General features: G+C 47.6%; 1 protein-coding gene across 1 annotated transcript in view; it reads left to right on the top strand.

The window, feature by feature from the left end:
* The first annotated feature begins 1653 nt into the window (after nt 1-1653).
* LIPC (lipase C, hepatic type) overlaps nt 1654-23309 on the top strand; it is a 129423-nt gene continuing 107767 nt past the window's right edge. Inside the window, exon 1 of the mRNA XM_032864851.1 lies at nt 1654-1847. Within this exon, the coding sequence (XP_032720742.1) occupies nt 1763-1847 (85 nt within the window). The 5' untranslated portion in view covers nt 1654-1762. The remainder of the gene's footprint in view (nt 1848-23309) is intronic.

Raw genomic sequence — 23309 nt, 5'->3', positions numbered from 1 at the left:
TCCTTGAAGTCATCCTCAATGTCTCTCTTTGCCTTGCATCTCACATTCCAGTATTCAGGAAATCCTGTTGCACCCACCTTCCAAATATATCCAACATATTCACCACTCGCCAGGTCCACTATTACCATGCTGAAGCAAGCCCTCACTTCTCACTGGATCGTCGCCATGACATCCTCACATTCTCCCCACTTACACCCTTACTCATTTATAATCTATTCCCATCCTCGAAAACCAGAATGACTTTAAAAAATAATAATAATAATACAAATCATGTCCCTCTTCAGCTCAGAATGCTTCCCCATGTCTCAGATCATAAAAGTCAAAGTCTTTATAAGGGTGTCTCCTTGAACATTGGCCTCCTTGTTGGTCCTGGAACATACCAGGTGCACTCTAACCTCAGGGCCTTTGCACTGGCTACTCTTTCCTAATATGTCCACAGAGGCTACTCACTGAAACAGTCATTTAAAGTTCAACTTCCCAACAAGGCTCTCCCTGACCATTCTATTTAAAATCACTACCTCAGGGCACCACGGTGGCTCTGTTGGTTAAGCATCTGCCTTAGGTTCAGGTCATGATTCCAGAGTTCCAAGATTGATCCCTGTGTCCAGCTCCCTGCTTAGCAGGGAGTCTGCTTCTCACTCTGCTCCTTACCCCACTCATGCTCGCTCTCGCTCTCTCTTAAATAATCTTTTTAAAATGTTTTAAAAATCACTACCCTCCCACCCCCTTAATTCTGCTGTACTTTCCCTTATTTCCATAGCTTCCATAGCTCTCACTGCATTCTACAATCTTCATAAATCTCTGATTTATTACATCTATTGTCTATCATCTGAGTCCTCCCACCCCTAATGGTACATAAGTTTCACAAAGACAGGACTGTTCATCTGTTCTGTATGCTTGAATGTCTCTCATGCCTAAAACAGTGCCTGGTAGATAGTAGGTATAAAAAAAAAATTGAACAAATAAAGTTTAAATAAAACTAGGGACCCAAGGTATATCATAAGAGTCATACACAGTAACATTTCCCCTGCCTGGTTTTGCTGAGTGGCCTGGCTTCTCAGTCCTCTACACAGTGGGAGTATTAATTAACACAAAGGAGGAGAGTTTATTATAGGGTCATCTCCCAGTGGGGCGCCCAGCAAAGGCTACCGGTCCTCCATCTTTGCTCCTTCCTACACTGACGTTAGAGGTTTTCTGCCCCTTTCAGCTTATAGAAACATCTCTCCACAACTCTTTAACTTCAGGCACCAGCAATTTTGCTGAACTGAACAGGAAAAGGACCCTCCAGCAGCTCTCCGCCTGCCAGAGCCCTTCTCTTTTTCTTTGTGCTTAGCTTGCAATTTGAAACTCCCCTGCCATGAGCCAGCATCCCCGTCACAGTGATGACAGAGGGAAAGCTAGGCAACCAGTTGAGAGCCACTGATCCCTGACCTTTGACAGCATTCCCAAACATACTAACTTTAAACTGATTAATTTGGAACTATGACCTTGGTCCAAGAAGGTAAGAATACATAATAAGATATTTGATTTTCAAAATGTATCAGGATTTTTTTAAAAAAGCTTTTGTACATCGTCCTTTGTTGTATTAGATATAGTTAGGCCTGGAATTGGGGGGGTAGTCAGAGAAGTGAACGCTGGATACCCTGGTTAAAAGTTAATTATTAATGAGCAGGCCTCCCTCACACAGTATCAATAGGCAATCTGGTCTCTTTAACTTCAGAAATTAGCAAGAAGACCTCGGACCCCGGGTGAGACAAGAGAAATGGAAAGGCCCCCGTGTGTCTCTATTTTCTTGGTTTTGTGCGTCTTTATCCAATCAAGTGCCAATGGACAAAGCCTGGGACTAGGTAAGAGCCTGCCTTTTCTGCGGAGATAGGCATGGATTTTCTTTTTTAAATGTCTGTCGTGATGAATCTAAGTGGTTCTTGACGGTGTGGGACAGAGCTTGGTCCTAGTAATGGTGTCATGGGTCACAGGATGAGCTGCCATTTGTATGGGATTGAAATTTTAGGAGATCTTTCTGGGGACAAAAGTCTAAAACACTCGCCGCTTGCACTGAAGTCTCTGCCATGTCTGATCAGATCTAGTCATGCTAAGACCAGGATGGAGAAGGGTCTGAAGGAGTTCTGGATCTTCCAGAGCACTAACTTGGCATCTGACTTGTGGCTGGGCAGCACAGCTTCCAATGAAACGCTCCGCCTTGCTAAGGTTGTCTGATTGTTGGCTCTCTCGGAGGAGAGAGGGATTTGTACGGTCCTGTTTCCAGTCAGGTCTGAAGGAGAGAGAGCATTGCACATTTTCTAGACTTCATTTTTTTTTCAGCCAAAGCTTTACTCTGAGACTGAGGACTCCAACAGCAGTTATACCTGTTTGATCTGTAAATTCATAAACGAGATGAATGGCCAAAAACAGATCCAAACGCTTGATCTGACAGGTGGATTCCAGGTTCCTGGGTACATCGTGCACTGGATCAGTAAGTGACAGATATGAAGTTAACTGAGCAATTTGACCAAATAGACAGTTATTGGAGGCTTTTCTGTGTGTGGCTGTTATTGGTCAGGAGTTAGTAGCTCTAAGGTAGAAGCTTTGGATTTTTTTCTTCCCTCAAAGACTACGCTTTGGAAGGAGCTCCAAAAACCTGGAGAATGAGGAATTTGGTAACCAGTATCACTGCAAATTCCAGACTCTTGTTTCCCCTTTAAAAATAAAGGGTTGTTTATTATTTTATTATTATTTTGTATCCTAGGCCGGTTAATAGCTGATGGGTAGTATTGACTATTTGCCACGTACTGAACATTGTCTGTGCCGAGCATGGGCTCACTATTGTGAGTATATCATCTGCTGTAGGAAGCCAGGTCCAAAAATGACAATAAGAAGTTAGAGCCAAGCAGGCAAAATTGCTAATCATCATTATTCCCTGGGTGGACAGGGATTTTGCTGAAGGGCCTGTCCTGACCTTCAGTCCAGAATGTTGTTTTTGTGTGCTTATTTTCTATCAGAGCGTAACATACATCAAGTGCCTGTGTCATAATTGCCCGATGAATTTTCATAGTTGGAAGCTGCATTGGAGAAGCTTCCTTTGTGTACCCCTTGAACCTTAACGTCAATTACTTTGCCTTTGGGGGAACTTCCCATTAATGAAAGCATACAGCATGTGCTCTTTTGCTTCTTACACTCAACATTCTTGCTTTCTTGCACTCAACATTACACCAGGGAGCTTCACCCAGGGCACGTGTCTGTGGTGGTGACTCATTCATTCTGGTGGCAGAAGCATTCCGTCATGTCACAATACCTCCCTCCTTTTATCTATGATGCTCTCGACGGCCTGGAGTATTTTGTGGAGACACGGAGGTTGGGAGCCGTGAGTGCCAAGGAGGAGGCTGAAGGGCAGGATGGCCTCCCCCAGGCTGCTGGACATTGTCCAGACTTTCTTCAACAGATCTTGTGTTGGTCAGCTACTGCTGTCCCAGGGCTTGGTTTGTCCAAAAGCCGAGGCAAGCAGCCACAATTAGCAGATGGGCTCTTCAGGGAAAAGGATCAGAGTCGGAAGGTCTCTTGTTCCCTTGAGAGCAGAATCTCTTGGCAGAATTCTTCCTCAAGGAGTGACCCAGATCTGTGTGTATGATGCTGGTGGTCATCTCCCAAGGCTGGCTACAAGCAAGCGCCCACAGTGGGGCCCTGTCAGACGGGTATCTAGGCTGACAGTTCTCAACCAGGGACAGAACTGCCCCCCCCCGTGGACTTTTGGCAATGTCCAGGGACATGTTTAATTGTCACAGTTGGGGAGAGAGTGCTATGGCCTGTGGTGGGCAGAGGCCAGAGCTGCTGCCAAACATTCTACAACGCACAGGGCAGTCCCCACAATGAGTGATCCCAGGCTAAGTGTCCACAGTGGGTCTAGGGTTGGAAGACACTAGCCATGGGGCAGGAAGATCTCCCTCAACGGCCCTTCTTCTTTAACCACCCCCAGCCTGCCTCTTCTGGTGTTTACGAATGACATGACTCATGGACCCGCTAAGGTACCATGCACCCAGTATCAGCCCGATATTATCCCCTCCTCGCCATGGCAGAGAGTCAGCCAGCATTTAGGTGACCTGCGGGGATCCCATGGCTGTTCAGAGCAGAGCAGGGAGAAGCTCGGAGAGCTCTACCTGTCTGACTGAGGCTCCGGGCCTCTCCTTCCACTGTGCTCGCTGCCAGTGAGTGAACTGCCAGAGGCCGCTAGAAAACAATTCTGCTCAGTTCCCATCAGGAAAGACAGATTGGGGCGGTTGTTCCAATCTGCCAGCACCAAGGGGTACAGGATATGGGGAGCCTCCTGAAACCCCCAGGACACAGAGCTACCGTCACCCTCATCCCCGGACCTCATTGCTTGAGACCCAGACCCACCTCCTCACTGGTGTTGCCATGACAGCCAACACTAGAAGCTGCTGTTCTCAGCCCCCAGCAACCCCAGCCTCCAGGTGTCCATCACCACAGCCTGGGGTAGGGGGAGGGGAGCCTGCCCACCCTCCCTCCTATCCTCCACAGCTTCCAGATCCTGGGAGCCGCTGACACTCACCCAGTCCCTCATTCAACCACTGTGCACCAGCACGTGCCATGTGTATAAGGCAGTGCACAAACACAGCAGCTCTCACACTTCCTGGTCTCAGGACACCATTACATTCTGAAACATTTTTTAGGACCCCAAAGAGCTTTCTTTGTATGGAATACATCTATCGATATTTACCATATTAGAGACCAAAGCTGAGAAAGTTGTGTAAAAGTTAATGCCTTTTAAAATACCAGCAAACCCACTGCGTGCCAATACTTAGAATACCATGAAAAATGCCTTGTATTTCCAAACATCAACAATGAAAAGGGAGTCTGAAGGGTGACACTGTTTTACAAAGAAGTGCTGCGAATTTCTTTAATGTCTGACTTCATGGGAGAGGGCTAGATTCTTCCATTTCTGTATTCAGTGGATTGTTGCTTTGCTTTGTTGGGAGTACATGAAGAAAATCGGTCTCACATAGAGGCCACCTTCCAGGGCCTCCGGCCACCCACAGAACCATGGCTTTTGAGCGTAGACAGTGTACAACTATGCAGCCAGCCAGCCCCTGGCCCCAACTCCCACCCAGGACTAGGGGCGGGGAGGTGGGAGCTATCTACCCCAGAAGTCAATAATAAGGGGGCCATCTTCCAGAGGGAATGTAAATACAATACAGAATCTACTAAAAGTTGGTCTTTTTTTCATTATCGCAATTCTAAATAATGTCAGTGATAAAAATAAGCCTCGTACCTCCTCAAAATAATTTTTTGGCCCAAGTGGCAAACAACTGCTAACGGTTACTGCTGAGTTTCATTAATATCTATATAATCTTCAAATGATCGCATTTTTATTACTTATCCTTTAATAAATACGATGTTCTCTGTCAATGTTAATTTTGAGAATTCCAAGTTATGTGGTTGGTCCCTGACAGTCACCTGTTCGGTGATGAGCTCACTGCAGGCATCATGGTTTCAAATCCTCCCAACTGGCTTTGACCATCTCATGTCTCCAACCCCTGTGGCACTTACTGCATTCTCCTACATTTAAACAGCAAATTCAGAATCAAAGATGATACCATAGTGATTGTGAAGACAAAGAAGCAAAACCTGAGAATTTCCATTCTGCTATCCAATGTGACCACTTAGAGTTTTTAAGTTTGCAGTGTAAAACAGTGAGACAGATATGACAGTGACCTGGGAGGTGTAATACAGTTGGCCCTTGACCAACATGCAGATTGGGGTGCCGACCCCCCCAAAGAGTCAAACATCCACATATAATTTTTGACTCCCCCCGAACTTAACTACTAACAGCCTACTATTGGCCAGAAGTCATACTGATAACATAAACAGTCAATTAACACATATATGCATAAGTATTGTATGCAGTATTTTTACAAGAAAGTAAACTAGAGAAAAGAATATGTTATTAAGAAAGTCATAAGGAAGAGAAAATTAACTTACAGTACTGTGCTGTATTTATGGGGTGGAGAAAATCATCCACACGTATTTGCACCCACAGAATTCAAATCTGTGTTGTGCTAAGAGTCAACTATATTTTGTTTGTTAAGTAAAAATTTTAGTTCTTACAGGAAATACTTTTACTGCATTTGAATATCTTCAAAATAGCAGTGTGTTCTTCCTCTCAAATTGTTCATTGCTCTGAGACTAAAGAATAAATTAAGAAAATAGCAATCCCTAATTTTTGCCATATTACTGAAAATAACTTTGTCTTACAGAGCAGGGCATATTCAAATGATCTATTCTGGGTGTCATATACATGAAGCATATCACTGAGTCTAATATAGGACGTGAGATGTGTACATAAAATTTTCTCGACTAGGGCGTGGAGCACGATGGGTACCACTAAGAGTACAGTGGGTTGAATGTTTGTGTTTCTGCGGATTCATATTGACATGCTAACCTCAGCATGACGGGAACATTAGGTGTGGCCTCTGGGCAATGGTTGGGTCATAAGGGTGGGGTCCTCTGAATGGGATTAGTAGCCTTATAAAAAGGACTCCGGAGAGTTTGCCCTTTTTCCAACCTCTGAGGAAACCAGAAAGCAGACTCTTACCGGAACCTGACCATGCTGGCAGCCGGGTCTCAGACTTCCTGCCTCCAGCAGGGCGAGAGATGAATTTCCATGGGTTATGAGCTGCCAATCTGCGGCACTTTGTGTGGCTGTAGAACAAGGAGCAAGGGGAGAGGCAGAAGAATTGACTTCCGAGTGTGGGGCACAGGGAGGGCTCTGGGGAGGCCGGTGGCATTTGAGAACAGCTTCATAGGGTGGGATTGGAACAAAAGAGACGGAGGCGTTCCTTGTGCATCTGCAAAGGTACAGAGCCTGTACAGTACACGTTTTCCACGTTCCCCCAAACAGGCCGTCTGGGAAGAAGAAAAGCAAAGCAAATCGTAGGTGGGTAGATTGACAGCTGCCCTGGGTCACAAGTGCCCACAACTAGAAACAACTGGAATGCCTAACAATTAACTGTCCAGCTAGCATGAAGTCCATCTGTAAACAAGTATTGTTTCAGATGCCTACTCAAGTACTAAAAGTTTCAGAAATTTCTGGGGGTGATTAAGACAGAATTCACAAATACAAGGCTTAGTGCTGGCCCTCAGGTGCTCACAGTGTAACACCAGCGATGTTGACCTGCCCCAAGGGTGGGTGTCATCAGAGAGTCCAACTGTCTCCTTGGATGGCACCCAGGGCCATGCGTCTGTGCACTTTGAGTGGGGGACAGAGGTCATGACTTTGGCAGATTACCAAAGGGACCTGAGACCTCCAAAAAGTTAAATAACAACTGGTCTTATAGCTTTTAAAAATAAGTATAAGGAAATTCTACACGCAATAAAGTGGGGGAAAAAAACAGGACTAAATAACCCACCTATTGAATCACAACTATGAAAAACTAAATACATGTATATGGCTAGGGATTAGAAGTATATTTATTTAAAGATATATATATATAAAGAGTTTTTAAGGTCGTAGAGTATAGGCTTTTTGTAAGAGAAAAAGAAAAAAAAAAAAAAAACCTGGGGCGCCTGGGTGGCTCAGAGGGTTGAGCCTCTGCCTTCAACTCAGGTCATGGTCTCAGGAACCTGGGATTGGGCCCCACATCAGACTCTCTGCTCAGCAGGGATCCTGCTTCCCCTTCTCTGCCTGCCTGTCTAACTACTTGCGATCTCTCTCTGTGTGTTAAGTAAATAAAAATCTTAAAAAGAAAATTCTGATTAGCTGCAGTTAGATTGGTCTTGGATTTGTTGTCCTAAGAGGGCCACTCTGGGAAAGGGTTATACCTAACACTGTGACTTCAGGCCTCCGAAATCATAGGCTTAGGCCCAGAATCATCCATCCCATGGGGCCTACGAATTCCTGGTAGGCCTCTACAATTTCAGGGAAGGTCATTTGTGAGTAATATTGCAGGTGACGTCTGGAGATGGAGCTCGCTCATCAGGAATGCATGGGGAACTGGAGTCCAGCATACTAGTGACATGCTATCTTCTCTCTGCTAAAGGCCAGAGTCCATCCACTGCCAGACTTCCTGGCCCAACCCCTCGAGCTCTCCTGAGGGTAACATACCCAGAGAGGACAAGCCTGGAGTAAGAGGATAGCAGCCCATCTTCCTCCCTGCTTGCCTTGCACGGGGACCCAGGACTTGCGCCCATATTCTTTCATGCTGGGTCAGGTGAATAGTACATTTTTCAAAAAGAAACGGAGTGGCTGATTGAGGAAGGAACTAACTGGGGCTGGGAACTGACCATAGGCTGTGAATCACCAAGTGAGTAATCCAGCCAAAAGCCAACTGGCCTGTACAGAGATGCCCACGGTCACGTCCTCCCTGCCCTGTTTCCCGCACCAGCTGCCACTGTGTCGAAAGGCATGCTGGGTCCTCGTAGGCAAGTCATCAGGGAGGGGAAAGGAGGGTGGGGGCTGTCCACAGGCAGGGCTGAGCAGTCCCCACAGGAATGGACCACGCTGACATCAGCCTGGTGTCCCTGACATCCACAGATCCACACAGGGCAGAGGGCACAGCCATTCTCACAGCCAGGAGGGTGATTATATGCAGGCTCCCAGGAGGGTGTTCATTTGACAGAGTGGCCCTCTCAGCTGGGCGCTGAGGTCCCCCACTAGGGAAAGGGACTGGCCAGGGCCAAGCAGGACATCTGGATCCCTGCCAAGCAGGCTGGGGGTCATGGCTGGACTTCAGGCTCAGTGTGGAAACCAGGACAATGGGAGGGAGCACAGCCAGACCTGCAGGGAGGGGAGCTCGCATGCAGGCATCAGCCTGGGGCAAGGAGACAAACTCCAACCAACTCCTCCACGGTGCCGGCCATGCTTGTCAAGAGAAGGTGCAATTCATAGACGCAGCCACAAGGTAGCGCAGTGAGGACCCAATTGCTTCAGGGTTTCAAAAGGGGACTTCAGACCTGGGAGAATCCCAGTTTCTGGATGACTCTGGAAAACTCAGGGCTGTTGGCTAACCTCCCTTTCCTCTCTGTTTATGACTCTATTTCCGGGAACACTCATAGTTTTGATTTTTTCCACAATGGTCTTGGTGGGGAGGGGCGGGACGAAGTGAAGAGAAAATCAAATGCCTCAAAGGGGAGGCCCCCTTGTCTGTCTAAGAGCATTTTCAACTCCACAGACCAAGTTCACCCGAGCCTAGTGAAGTACCCAAGACACAGCTATTCCGTAAAGTCCTGTGTGGTTATTCAGAATAGTTCTGATGAAAATGTGGAAGCGGCAGCTCTGAATAGTAGTTACAGTATTTGTGTTAAGCAGGAAAAAAGCAGTCTACCTGTTTGTGCATGTCCTGTGATCACAACCCTGTGAAAATACATGGAGGACAAAAAATACTAGAAGAAAATGTACAAGAATGCTTATACTTTAGTTGAATTTACATCTGAATTTTTGTCTCTTCCAAAATTTTTATAATGTCATTTTGTGTGTGCGTGTCTGTGTAGCAATATAATCTAATGATCTGAATAATTTTAAGCATAATTTTATATCAAAATGATAAAATTGCCTTGACCCAATCAGTGATTCTCAGTCTTCAGTGTACATCAGAATCTTATTAAAATAAGGTCATCTTAAACCTTATTCATAACATAAATAATTATTAAACTTATTAAATAAAAAATCTTATTAAAATAAGATTTCTGGGGGTGCCTGGGTGGCTCAGTCAGTTAAGCCTCTGCCTTCGGTTCAGGTCATGATCTCTGCTTCTTCCTCGTCCTCTGCCTGCCTCTCTGCCTCCCTCTCTGCCTCCTTGTGATCGCTCTCTGTCGAATAAATAAATAAAAATTTAAAAATAAATAAATAAAATAAAATAAGATTTCTGGACCCCCACTGCAGAGCTTTCTCACTCAGTAGGGCCCGGAAATTTGCATTTCTAGAACAGTTCCAAGTACTGCTGCTGGTCAGGGACAACACATGGAGAACTATTAGAAAAACAAAATAGGGGCACCTGGGTGGCTCAGTGGGTTAAGCCTCTGTCTTCGACTCAGGTCATGATCCCAGGGTATTGGGATTGAGTCCCGCATCGGGCTCTCTGCTCTGTGGGGAGCCTGCTTCCTCTCTCTCTCTGCCTGCCTCTCTGCCTAGTTGTGATTTCTCTCTGTCAAATAAAAAAAAAAAAAAAATTTTTTTTTAAAAAGGGAAGAAAAACAAAATAGCTAGTCAACGGCAAAACAAGACTTGAACCCAGGTGTCCTGCCTTCCAGGCTGTGGGCTCTTCCAACAGAAATAACACAGGCCTTCGGGGCAAACCTGGCTTCATTTTTTAGTTTCCTGGTAGGGAAGGGGGCGGAATTGATATTCACTGATACTGCATTTTGACCTCCCTCAGGGATAACCGCAGCCCAAATAATACAAAAAACCCATGATATTCATGATAATCTATTCCTCCAAAATAAAATATGGGCATGCCAAAAAGAAAGTGATTCTTAAAATGAAGAAAAATCCCCAAGCTGAGACTTACTTGCAATTAGTGGGAAAACACTAGCTGCAACAGCTAATGAACCATACATGAACCCCTCCTTGGCAGGCTTGAAAACAGGATCAAGAAAATTCTTTTCAGATGAGCTGGGCACTTCCAAAAGCTGGGCAGAGCCATGGATTCTCAGTTGACTAGGACTGGCCTTTCTGATTGCAGAAAACTTTCCAGTGACAAATGTTCCCCGCTTCCTAGTCCCAAGAGAATCCCAGTGAAAACAACATACTGCTTGATACTGAAATATAACAAGATCAACAGCAGCGAATTACAGCATTCATTAACCACCTACTGTGTACCAGACCCCATGGTCAGTACAAAAAAACCCCATCCTTGTAGATACAAAAATGAAAAAGTACATTTCATTCCATCAAGGAGCTTCCCAGCCCCTGGGGGTGGGGGTGGGGGGGTGTCTCTGGCTCCCTACAGCTGCGCATGCGTGCGTGCGTGGGTGCGGGCGTGTGTACTTAGGTGCATGCGTGCCTGCGTAGACTAGCAATTAGGAGAACCATGATTTCAATTTCAATACAACGTGATAGGTGCACAAGTAACATCACGTACAAAATACCATAAGGCCCTGCGGCAGAAGAGGTCAGCTGAGGAGATACGGGAAGTGATATTTGGGTTGAGTTTTGCAGGAAAAGATGTGGAAGGATGTGGCAAGCAGAAGGAAAAGCGGAAACCAGTCTTGGAGAGTTGAAAAAGGATCCTGAAATTGGGAATCCCTGAGACATTTGCTGTGGCCCAGCGTGGACCCCCTAAAAAGAAATGGCTGGAGGTGAGAGAACCTCCGAAGCCAGGCTATGGAGTTTGGCCCTCACCCTGGAGCAACAGGGCCAACCACTGAGTGTTTAAAAAAAGAAAGAAAAAAAAAAGAAGGAGGAATGAGGCTGCTGGCTGCCTTTTTTTGTGGGGTGGAAGGCTTTATCTCTCAGCCTTGCTGAAACCGCAGCCACTCCCTCGGGGAAGCAATGGTATCAGCAGGAAAAGAGAAGGGTGGCGCTCAGAAGTCACCAGCTCCGCAACCTCACTGGCCTGCCCAGGAACACTCAGATCTTCCTCCCAGGCAGGCCCCAGCCTTAGGCAAGTGCCTTTGAAGTTTTTGTGTTAATTGCTATTCCTTGCACTAAATTGGAGGAGGGGTTTAGCTGAGGAAGTGAGGCAGGCCCACATAATAGAAACTTGAATAGGAATCTTCCATTTTAAAAGTACTGTATTCTAAGTCTGGAAAGAGAACCGGTTGGAAATTCCACATCGCACTAGCTTAGAGACCCAGAGCAACTTCAACTTGAAAAACTCCTTCCCACCCATATGATACCACTTGCTTCTTACAACATTCCTGTAAAGGTTTATTGGGCAGTTATCAGTGTGCCCAACTGACAGATGGAAAAGTTCACCAACCAAAGATCACCAAGGGCACACTCATCCCACTCAAGATCAAGGCTTACTGACCTTACTGCAGCAAGAAAAAATCCACCCCAGAGAAACCCTGGGGCATCACAGTGTGAGATGTTTGGGGGGGCTTCCCAGTAGATTGGGTTTTACGGGCTGAGACAGAGAAGGGGGGAAAGTGGGGGCCTTTCTGGATCGGAGTCTGTCAAGGGGAGGGTGAACAACTCAGTGACTGGGTCTTCATAACTTAATAATCAGTTAGTTACTGTTAACTCACGATCACATGACTTAGTCAATAAGGATGTAGCAGGCAGGAAGAGGAGGCACGGCTCCTGCTGGCTTGGTACAGAGGCAGCATTCGGGGCTGCTGGTCGGGAGAGGGGAATGGCTAGTCACCTTCTCGGTTCCTCGTCTGTCACAAACATAGGCATAGAAGGTCCTGGTAGCACACTGTTTCTGGTCTGTGGCCATTGTCTGTGTTCAGTTGGGAACATCCTGGTGCAGCTGCCCACGGGGCTGGTTTTTGGTGCTGCTGTGTTTTGTTTCCATTTTCTCACACCCCAAGCACCTCGGGGAGTGTCTTTGAGGGCTCTCAGTTTCTCTGTGCCAGCTGCACAGACTTGGGGGCCGGGGGGTTGCCTTCACCTCTGGTACCTCTGAGTGGTATACAGGGTCCCTTCTAGCATTGAGACCCTGGGTGTCAAAGGGACTCATTGCAAGGTCACCACAGAGCCCAGAGGCCATCACTGGCTGCCTCATCTGAAGTCAGCTGTTTAAATGTTCACAGGTGAGAAAAATATGAAAGCCAAGTTCTATCCACTTTAAACATGAGACATTGCCCCCTGCCTTAACCCTAGGGTGACTCAATTGCCTTGAGCTATTCAGAGATTCCCAAACACCAGGAGGACAAAGGCACAATTCTACAGGAACAATTCAAGCAGTAAATGACCACCCCACCATTTATTTCCCCATGTGGTTTCCTCCAGGGCCAGACATGCACGCGGGATTGCCTGAAGGGCCAGGGGCAGAAAAACCTCCCAACGTCCCCAGGATTCTCACTGATGCATATTTTTGGTGATGCTCAGAGCCCACACAGATATCTTGGCCTTCAGAGTATCCTACTCAGTGTCAGGGTCAGGGGAGCCTGGGACATACTCTGAGCCTCTTTGGGCCTGACCACTTCTAACCAAAGGCTTACTCTCTCCACACCCACTATGAGTGTGGGACACACCCAGCAGCAAACCTGTGTGTGGACAAAGTTCTGGTCCCTCGTATCCACCTCCCTTCACAGTCCCAGGTTCCCCAAAGTCAAGTTCACAAATGAGGTACACATACAGACCCAGGCAGCCTGAAGAAAGCAGAGGCCCCATGATGCCAAGACTGAAAATTCTGGGCCAACTGAAGATAATCAAGGATACTTTTAAAAACTAAAATGTTTTTATTCACTCAAGAATCCTCTAGGGACAGGGTTGCTTTTACAAACAGAGCTGGACTCTCCGAGGCTTCTCTGAGGCTTACTGATGCCAAGAGAACACCTGAGAAATCTCCTCTCGTGAGACTCCCCCCGAAGCCAATAACAGGCATCTTGCTGTGATTCCATGACTGGGTCCCCTTGGCATGTCCGTGTCCATGCCCTGGCCACCACCTTCAGGCCACACAGAGGGAGGGGCTCCCACCCCTGAGATTCATGATAAGGATGGGTGATATCGAATCAGAAAGAGCTGGAGGTGGGGTGCATGGGTGGCCCAGATAGTTAAGCTTCTGCCTTTGGCTTGGGTCTTGATCTCCAGGTCCTGGGATCGAGCCCCATGTCAGGCTCCTGGCTCAGTAAGAAGTCTGCTTCTCCCTCTGCCTCTACCTCTCCCTCTACTTGTGCTCTCTCTCTCTTTCAAGTGAATAAATGTAATCTTTAAAAAGAAAGAAAGAAAGAAAGAAAGAAAGAAAGAAAGAAAGAAAGAAAGAAAGAAAGAAAGAAAGAAAGAAAGAAAGAAAAAGAAAAAGAATAAAGAGCTAGAAGACTCAAAGGGAGGGTGGCCACCAGTCTATCACCTCCCCACCACCGGTGGCCCCAGGGAGACACCCAAATGACTGACTCCAGCAGGGAGGTCTACACTGATGGATGGCTTCTGGGACACAGATTTACTCATGACTTCAGCCACACACCAGCTCTGTGCCAGGCCTGTGCCGGGACTCCAGCAAAGCAAACTCAATACTCCTCCAGCCCACAAGTGGCTGGGGCTGCCCTAATGAAGGGACTAAACAACAGAAATTTCGTTTCTTACAGTTCTGGAGGTTAGAAGTCTGAGATCAAGGTGTTTGTAGAGTTGGTTTCTTCTGAGGCTTCCCTCCTTGGTTGTAGTTGGCCATTGTCTCCTCTTAATCTTCACATGGACTCCCTCAGTGCCTGTCTGTCCTCCTGTCCTTTTTTATAAATCACACAGGATTAGGGCACAGGCTGTTGACCTCATTTAACCCTAATTACCTCTTTGAAGACTGTATCTCCAAAGACAGTCACATCGGTACATTTGGAGGATTAGGACTTCAACATATGAATGTGGGGAGGGGTGGGGAACACAACTGAGCCTAGAACATCTGGCAAACACTTTCAAGACTTTGCTCTGACTGGGGTCCTGAGCCCGGGTACTGGGGACACTGTAGATATATCATTGTTCTGTTTGAGCTTTGGAAAAACCCCCCAGGGGTTTTGGGGTTAGTAAAAAAGGTTTATAAATATACATGAGACTGAGAAGTGAGTAGTAAGTCGGCATGCTCTTAATCAGGCCCAAACAGGGGAGCCTTTGCTGTGGGGGTGCAGGAAGTCATCGCCCAGCTGAGAGGCCCTGGAGCCAGCTGGCAGCTGGTGGGGGGAGGGGGCGCAGCCTCTTTCAACAGCATGATGAAGACTTTCTGGCAGCACGAGCAATAACTGGCAGGAAACCAAGAAGGAGCCATTTATCTGGCTCATATTGCGGGTAAGTGATAAAACTTACCCTCTGGCGGGGTGCCTGAAAGACCAATCATCTTTGCTGGAGTGTGCTCAGTGTGAGCCCATACAATGGCTCTCTCTAGCTTTGAGAGGCCATTTTCCCACACAAGCTGTCTTCAGCCAGGCTGTTTCCTCGACTCGCCTGCGCCTCAGCCAAGGGGAAAGGGCCCAAGGTCAGCTGCCATTTTGTCCGGGGTGCCTGCCTCCCTTGTCTTCATCCCCTGCAGACCCAAAAGAAAAAGGGGATGGTCACCCATCTCCGGGACGAGGCAGGCCTGGGAAGGTAAACACTGAGGCCTCCTCCTCACGTCTGCGCACTTGGCCCCTGACACAGGCACAAAATAAACCATCCACTCCTGGAGAGACTGTGGGTGACAAAAGAGAACCGGATTTGGAATCTAAAAGCCTGGGTCTCAGCCCTGGCCAGATCACTTACCAGCAGGAGGCTTGGGCACGTCACTGTGGTCTCCAGGCCTCTGCTGGAGAGCAAGGGTGAGGGTTACAGACCCCACAGTGCTGCTGGAAGGACGGACTGCGATCCCAGAGGGGAAGCGCTTCGCAACTGCATACTGCGACTCTAAACAAACACTTTTGAGCATCTACCCTGGACTAAGTCATTCAGCCATGGGTAATGCTAGCCTGATGCATTCACTATGCCCAGCGTCCTTCCTACTTTTTATTACAAAAGTGTTCAAGTAAGAAAAAGCTGAAAGGACAGTACAATGAGTTTCTGCATTCTGTCCGGATAGATTCGATAATTAACATTTTAGCTTATTTGCTTTATCTCTCTCTATATGCATATTTATGTGTGTATGCACTGCAGAACCACTCAATTCCCTCGCTCCCTCTCTCACCTATGAATATATGTATTTCACTCCTCTCTCTCGTTCTCTCATATGTATGAGCCCACTGTCCCATGTTATTTATGGACCTCTCATCCCTGGACCTTGGCTCATGGCTCTTTGACTACCTGCCACCACATCTCTCTTTCCACTAGACTATGAGCGCGTCAAGGGCAGGAGTGAGTCTTCATCCCCACTGTATCCCCAAGACCCACACAGGCCTGGCATGGAGGAGGCTTACGGCAAATGATCACAGTATATGACTCCACATCAAAGGCTGGGTACCACACGTTTGTTTTCAGTAAATGAGTTTTAAGTCATTTCATTTAGTAAGTTCCATAACCCTGCTGACGATCCTGGAGAACATCCCAGAGGTCCAGGAAACCCACCTCAGGTCCTGCCTCCTTCCCCATCTGAGAACACAGGGACTCTGAACTCCCTTGGTGCTCTTTGTTAGAGACTGCCATCTACCTCTGTCACAGAGCTATCGACTGGCAAGGAAGGAATGATCCCCAGACCACAGCCTGCTCTGGAAAGCACACACACAGGGCCCCATGGACGCTGGCTCTGCTTCCATTATGGATCTTACAGAAGTGATTCAACATCCTTTGGATTTCCACGGAACCAAGAAACCACTTCCAGACTAGTGAGAGTGGGAAGGGGGCATGCATGGCAGGTGTGTGTGTGTGTGTGTGTGTGTGTGTGTGGTCCTGTTGCCCGTGAATTTCCCACAATGCTCACTCCCTTCATAGGAGTTCTTAGGCTTCCCCCAGCTTCAGAGTTTGCTCTCTAAAGCAAAGCTTCTCAAACTTTAATGTGCACACGAATCATCTGGGGAGCTTACTAAAATGAATGTTCTGTTTCAGTGCATCTGGGATGGACTCCAAGATCTTGCATTTCTAATAAGCGTCCAGGTCATGCCAGTGCAGCTGGTCCCTAAACTGCACTTTGAGAAGCCAAGTTTTAAAGAACACAAAATAGTTCCTCCTTTTACTCAGTGATTTCGTATTTAGCACCTACCACGAGGTAGAAGGCAGCGTGCTAGCCCTGGAGGAACTGGAAAATGGGGAGAAATATGAAGATAAAGAAGACATAATTCTTTGCCTCAGATCAGCCAGATACGTCTAATTACTAGGTCTAACATTCTGTCTAAGTTGGCTTATTCTTTATTCTTACAACAACCTACAACCCTATGAAGTGCATATTGTTATTCTCATTTCACGGGTAAGGAGGCTGGGGCGCATACAGCTAATTGTTTTGTCTAAAGGAGGAAAAGGAGGCAAGGAGATTTGAACTGTGGTCTACTTGACTCCAAGGCCTGTGTCTTTCCCCCAAGCACCTCTCTTACACCTGGTCTTGAACATCTTATCAAGTCTTCAATGACCACAAATGGGGCGGTGGCAGGGACGGGGGAGGGAGCAGATTCTAGAACCTAGCAGCCTGCTCATGGGGCCTTCTACATATTTCAGGTAATATGTGGTCCCAATGTGGTAGATCAAACACTGCTCTCACTGGCAGACCTTCGCCACGATTATGGCCTGAACTTTTACATCAAACGGCCGTGTGTCTTTGGATAAACCACTGCCCTCACCTGGACTCAGAGTTGGGTGCTCTGTACTTTCTCTACTCTCTGACAAAAGGTCTTCCAAGTTCCCTTTTTGTTACGTCCCCACTTGGGGTCCACCAGCCCAAACTTGTTAGCTCAGAACCAGGAGTTTCTGGAACTTTTCTGGAGTTTTTCCTCTTTTCCTCCTTAACTTCACGCGTGTCACTGAGCTCATATCCTGCCCCCATCTTACTGCAAAAACAGTAAGATGAACTCCCTTAGGGTGCCTGGGTGGCTCAGTCAGTTAGGTGTCTGCCTTCGACCTAGGTCATGATCCCAGGGTCCTGGGATCGAGTCCCGTGCTGGGCTCCCTGCTCAGCAGGGAGTCTGCTTCTTCCTCTCTCTCTCTGTCCCTCCCCATCCTCATGCTCTCTCTCAAATAAATAAATAAAATCTTTGTGGGGGGGGGATGCATTCCCTCCCCCAAGGAGAAGACCCAAATGAGACCGTAGGTATAGAGCAGAAGGACCCCAGCTCAGGCCCCAGGAAGGAGGCACAGAGCACCTAACTCAGCACAGGCAGGGTCAGGCAGCTGTCCCCGACACAGGGCTTCCCCAGAATAGTCCGCTTTATCCCCTAGCACCCCTATGAGGGGAGTGCTATTATGTCCGCATTTTAAAAATGAGGAAACAGAGGCTTATAGTAGTCAAGAGACGGGCCCAAAGTCACACAGTTAGTAGGGATTAAGTGAGTTAACGTGCACAAAAACACTTAGCAGAGCATCGGGTAAGTAGTAGATGAATGGTAACTCCAACACCTTATTTAAATGGCAGAGAGTGGGAGCCAGTTTCCCTCATTCTCAGATACAAAAAAACAGACACGTTATAGGGAAAAGGCTCCCCTTGAGGACAAAGACCAGGCTTGGGACTGGCCATGCAGGAGGAGAAAACTGCTGAGGAGAGAAGCAAAAGAATCCTTGAGAAAGGGCATGGTAGGCTCCAAAGCACACACTGTGGAGGAAGAGGGGCTGTTCTGCAGAGGTGGCGACCATTAGTCACGCCGGGGGAGGCAGCCCCAGGGCCCTTTGTCCTTCCTAGATGGCTGCTTTCCCCCAACACCCCCGGCTCAGCCACTCCATGTTTCGGCCGCCACACTCCCCGTCTGGGTAACGGAGCGTTATGAAGCATGTTTGAGGCCATCAATTAGTGCTTAACTGCATGTTCACTGAGTTGTGTTTCCAAGGCTGATCCACTCAGAGCCACGGCAGAGGTAAATCTTGCTCCTTCTCCTTCGATGTCTTGGAATTAAAATGCCGCCCGACATCTTCTCCCAAAGAAATGGAGATTGATGGGTCATTGTCAATATCAACACATGTTGGCCATTATTTGTATGTCTCCTCGCTCCTTGGGACTGATTGCTATTTACTCTGAAAGATAAATGTGGCTTTATAACCCACGAAGGTTGCTGGGAAGGATAGGCTTGAAAGTACATTTGTTTCTTCCTTCAGAGAGTTTTTCATTCCACCTCCTTCCTTCTGTGTAAGCCCCACCCTGCACCCACCCCTTGGGTTGTCTTGATGTATCTGAGGCTCTGGAACAGAGACACGAGAAACCAGCCTGTCCTCAGCCTAGGCGCCAGTGTGACAACACACAGAGACCTAGCGCCTTTGTAGCAAGATTGCCTGTCTTATGGGCTGACACCACAAATACGTGATCTGGGGCCAGAGTTGAGACCAACAAGGAACTTGCTTGAGGAGCCATAGATGGGCCCTTCTTGAACACTTGTGGCCTTCTGTGTTGGTGGGTGGCCTGTGGAAACTGAGGCAGGGGCTGACTCACTTAGGTCGTGGTTCTGACAGTGATTCTCAAACTCAAGTCTGCATCCGAATTGCCAAGAGGGTTTGTTAAAGCAGATTTCTGGGCTTCTTTCCAGACCTCCTGATTCAGTAGGCCTAGGGTGGAGCCTGGGAATTTGCATTTCTAATGAGGTCCCAGGTGATGCTAATCCTGAGGCTGGTCCTGGTTCCCCTGCAGAACTGCCTTAGAACAAGAGTGAGAAGTATTTCAGGCCGTGAGTGGGAGAGAGGAGGCTGCTGGCAGTGTTTGGCACTCTGGGTAAAGAATAGCAACATCTAAAGGGAATTTTTATCGTTTTGCTGGGCAATGTGTGATTTAAATCCCTTTCTATGAAATCTTCAGTTAAAGGTCAATTTCCATTAATAAGCTGTAAATTTGAGTCTATTCTGGAAATGCACTGAAGTGCTAATGAGTCTGGGATCACCCGGGCCACCATGGGTGGTCTGCTCTACCTAGATTACTAAGAAGGTCATGGTCTGCCTACTGGAATGTTCTGATAACTTTATTGGGTGACATTTGTGAGGCGATCCCTGGTGTTAATAACACGGCCCTCGGTGCCGGTTCCCACAAAATGGTCCCTAAGAGAATTTCCCTGCAATAATCAGGATTTGCTGGTGAAAGTAGGCCCAGGGCCACGAAGGTACACAATCCAAAGACTCTGAGAGTTCTGTGTTGAACACTAGAAGGTTGTTGGAGGCACGTGATAGCTTTTGCTGTGCATCAGGGGTCTTACCTTGTAAGTCATAAGGCGACGAGTGCCTCCAGGAAATGTGCTAAGAAGAGTCATTGTGTACTGAAGCTGGGCTGATCCAAGCCCTCTCCATCGAAGGCCAGTGGACTGGGGCAGATCATCATTTGGGATTCATTACTTGGAGGTGGGTGTCCCCAGAGCAGCCAGAGACCTAACTCTCACAGGATTGCAAGGCTGGCACTAAAGCAGAGGGTGCGGTGGGGATGGAAGAAAACCAACGTTATTTCAAGATGTGGAAAAGGCAGGGAAGAATATCCCATGATTGTATTAGTTGGGACTTTGGGGCACAAGGACAGAAATCCAACTCCAATTAACTTAAGGAGAAAGGAGATTTACTTATTCATAAAACAAGATGTCTAAAATATAGGCTTCCAGTACAGCTGGATTCATGCCTCTGATAAAGTCACCATGTGTCTCAGTTCTCTCTCTTCCCTCTCCTCTTCTTCCCCTGCTCTCTCTTTCTCCCTCTATTTCCCTCCCTCTCTGATGGCACTTGGGAGTCCCATGTTTCTTTGGTCCTAAAAGCTTAAAATTCCAGAGAGATTAGAATATCTTATCATACAACTCTGGGAAACATTCCAGAAAGAACTCTGCTTGGCCAGGTGTTCACCCTTAAAGACTATGGCCAAAAGGATGGGACTACCAATTGGCCGCTCCTTGGGTAGAATCAGCTGTACCCAAACCTGACTGAGCCCAATCCACAAGGAAAGAGCCCTTCCTCTGAAGGGGAGATTACAGCCAGACCAGAGAGGACTGGTCTCTGCTTACACACCTTCACTATGCACACTGGTCCCCTCCCCAAAGGTGTGCTGTAGCATACCTTTGTAGCTAATCCACCCAGGCAGAGCTGGCCTCAAGGGCATGGGGGGACTCCTGGTTACCTTGCAGACTCCATTGTTTGTAAGGCAATGGACTTGCAGTTGGTTCTTTAACACAGAGAAGCGCCAGATGAGAGTTTCAAGCATCATTCCTTCCAGGGAAAGTAGTGAAATAAATAAAATCAATGAATAGGGGCCCCTGGGTGGCTCAGTGAGTTAAAGCCTCTGCCCTGGCTCTGGTCATGATCCCAGAGTCGTGGGATCGAGCCCCACATCGGGCTCTCTGCTCGGCGGGGAGCCTGCTTCCTCCTCTCTCTCTCTCTCTGCCTTCCTCTCTGCCTACTTCTGATCTCTGTCAAATAAATAAATAAATAAAATCTTAAAAAAAAATCGATCAATACATTTTTTTCTCAAGTTTGAGAACTGCTGCTCCATATATACATTTGATTCAATTTAAGTTCAAAGGCACCAGCTACTAGAAAACCAGAGACAATACAGGGTTATTGATCAGTCTGAACTCAGGAGGGGATGAGCCTGAAACTGTTTTACAAGCTCTCTCATCCCTGAGTTGGCCACATACTGTCAAGCCATACTTTCCCATCCCTTAATAGCATCTTGGGCAGATTTCTTAACTTCTGGTCAGTTCTATTGTTCCAATTTAATCTAATTTGTTATGACTTAATTCTAAAGCCTCAGTCTCACATCCGTTTGACATTCTTGCTTTTCTGCTCATGAGCTATATTCGGGGAGAAGGTGTGATCTGAAGTGAGGAGGAGACATTTCTACTCTTTGATTCCTCTTCCCACTGGGGCACTATGGGATGTGATGGGAGAGCAGGGCTGGTTCTGGAATTACTCTCTGGGGGAGCTGTCCATGGAGTACAGGTGGGGGACGCTATTCTAATTGTTTGTAGTCTGTCTGGTCTCTGCTTACTCTAGGCCCATCTGCTGCAGGTGACCTTAGCTTCAGGATGGTCCCACGAGGATGTGCTTTCAGAGGGTCCTGTCAGTGCGAACCCATCCCATCTGTCATGGAGAAGGACAGCTGTGGCTCTCTTTGGCTTCTCCAGTGGTCCATGCCCTCCCATTCCGTACTCCTTTACAGAGCCTCAGAAACCACTGGGGTCTTCTTCCCGCTGCCGTCTTAGGGCTGAAGGGAACTGACATGAGGGAGTCCCTTGCCCTGAGTCTCTTCCCCCACCTTGCCTGAGCCTCCTGTCTTCAGAGAGCACAGCCTCCATGTTCCCACAGAGCCCCACAAACTCCTGTAGACACAGGTCAGACTCTCCTCAAAACTCTGTCCCCACCACCACCAAGGTCAAGGGTCTCACATCTCAGCAAGCACCCAGCCTGGAGCAATGAGATGAGTGTTGCCTCCTACAGGCACCCTCACCTACAGCCCCTAAGGGAAGGGATTCCAAAAAATGCCCCTGTAATGTGATCTCAAGATGAAGAGTCACAATGGGAGGGGCGGATGTGACTTACTTTCCCACTTTCTCCGACCTCCCTTCTCCTACTTACCCCCTCCATGTGGCCAGAGGAGGGTGGGGAATGGTAACTGGGTCTGCTTCCTTGGGAGTCTGGCCCCAGTGGCTGACAAGCCTCTTTAGAGAATATGGGTTATGGAATACCCAGTGTTTCCAGCAGAAGCTCTGCTGCCAGTTCTGCTCATTGTCCACTTACACTTACTATTTGCAGCATGTTTTCACGTATATTGTCTCAGTTGACCTCGCAGGTATCCCGTGAGACATCTAACCCACAGGGAAAAAGTCTCAAGTCCAAGGTCACACAGTGCAGTGGTGATGGCGGGATAGGAGCTCAGCACTGCAGCCCCTGGGCCCCTGTCCTCTCCCTGCTATTCCATGCAGATGGCTCAGCATCACTTGTCTTGTGACTCTAGCAAACTTAAAACAACTAGCCAGAAAAACAGCTTGCTTCCCAAGGCCACGCAGCAGCTGGCAGTGGAAGGTTTGAGACAAGGGGTAACCTTAGAGAAAAGACCAGTTGGTTCAGATCGTGGGTTCTGACTGTTGTGTTCCAAGGCCAAAGCCACGTGACTCCAGGTAACCTTGAGCTGGCTTCAGTCACCCAGTTGCTCCTACCTTCCTGGGGTGGGAGAGGGGACGAGGAAGGCTTATGAATTGGCATTTCCAAAGCAGAGAACTGGGCATAAGCTGGAAGTGTTGACTGGCCAGACCCTGTGCTCTATTCCCAAAGAATATCCACCCAGGTCACACAGGGTCAGGGCACCATCTGTGCCTTCTGGAAGGCTCCGTCTGGAATGACTCATTTCCCACATGGTGGGTAGAGGTTCATGGTTATACTCCCTATAGTGGCCAGAGTACATGGCCACTAATTTTCTAATTAACAGATGGAGTTAGAGCCTCTGCTATACACAAAAGGCTCCTTTTTTCAAGTTTAAGTAAAGACTTATGATAAGCATGAGACACTCCTAGGCTCTCACTCCGAGCAGAAGTTCCCCCAGGGCTGGGAGGCAGTGAGGCGCCTCCCAGATGGGCTGGGATCATATTTCCCCACCGAAGATCAAATCCCTTACCCTTGACAGAGGCAGTGGTTACATTTTCAAGAATCT

The sequence above is a fragment of the Lontra canadensis genome, unplaced genomic scaffold (genome assembly GCF_010015895.1).
Source record: "Lontra canadensis isolate GAN:19392208 unplaced genomic scaffold, GSC_riverotter_1.0 scaffold28, whole genome shotgun sequence".
Classification (NCBI taxonomy): Eukaryota; Metazoa; Chordata; class Mammalia; order Carnivora; family Mustelidae; genus Lontra; species Lontra canadensis.
The sequence above is the reverse complement of the archived record's forward strand: the minus strand, read 5'-3'. Positions and strand labels throughout refer to the sequence as shown.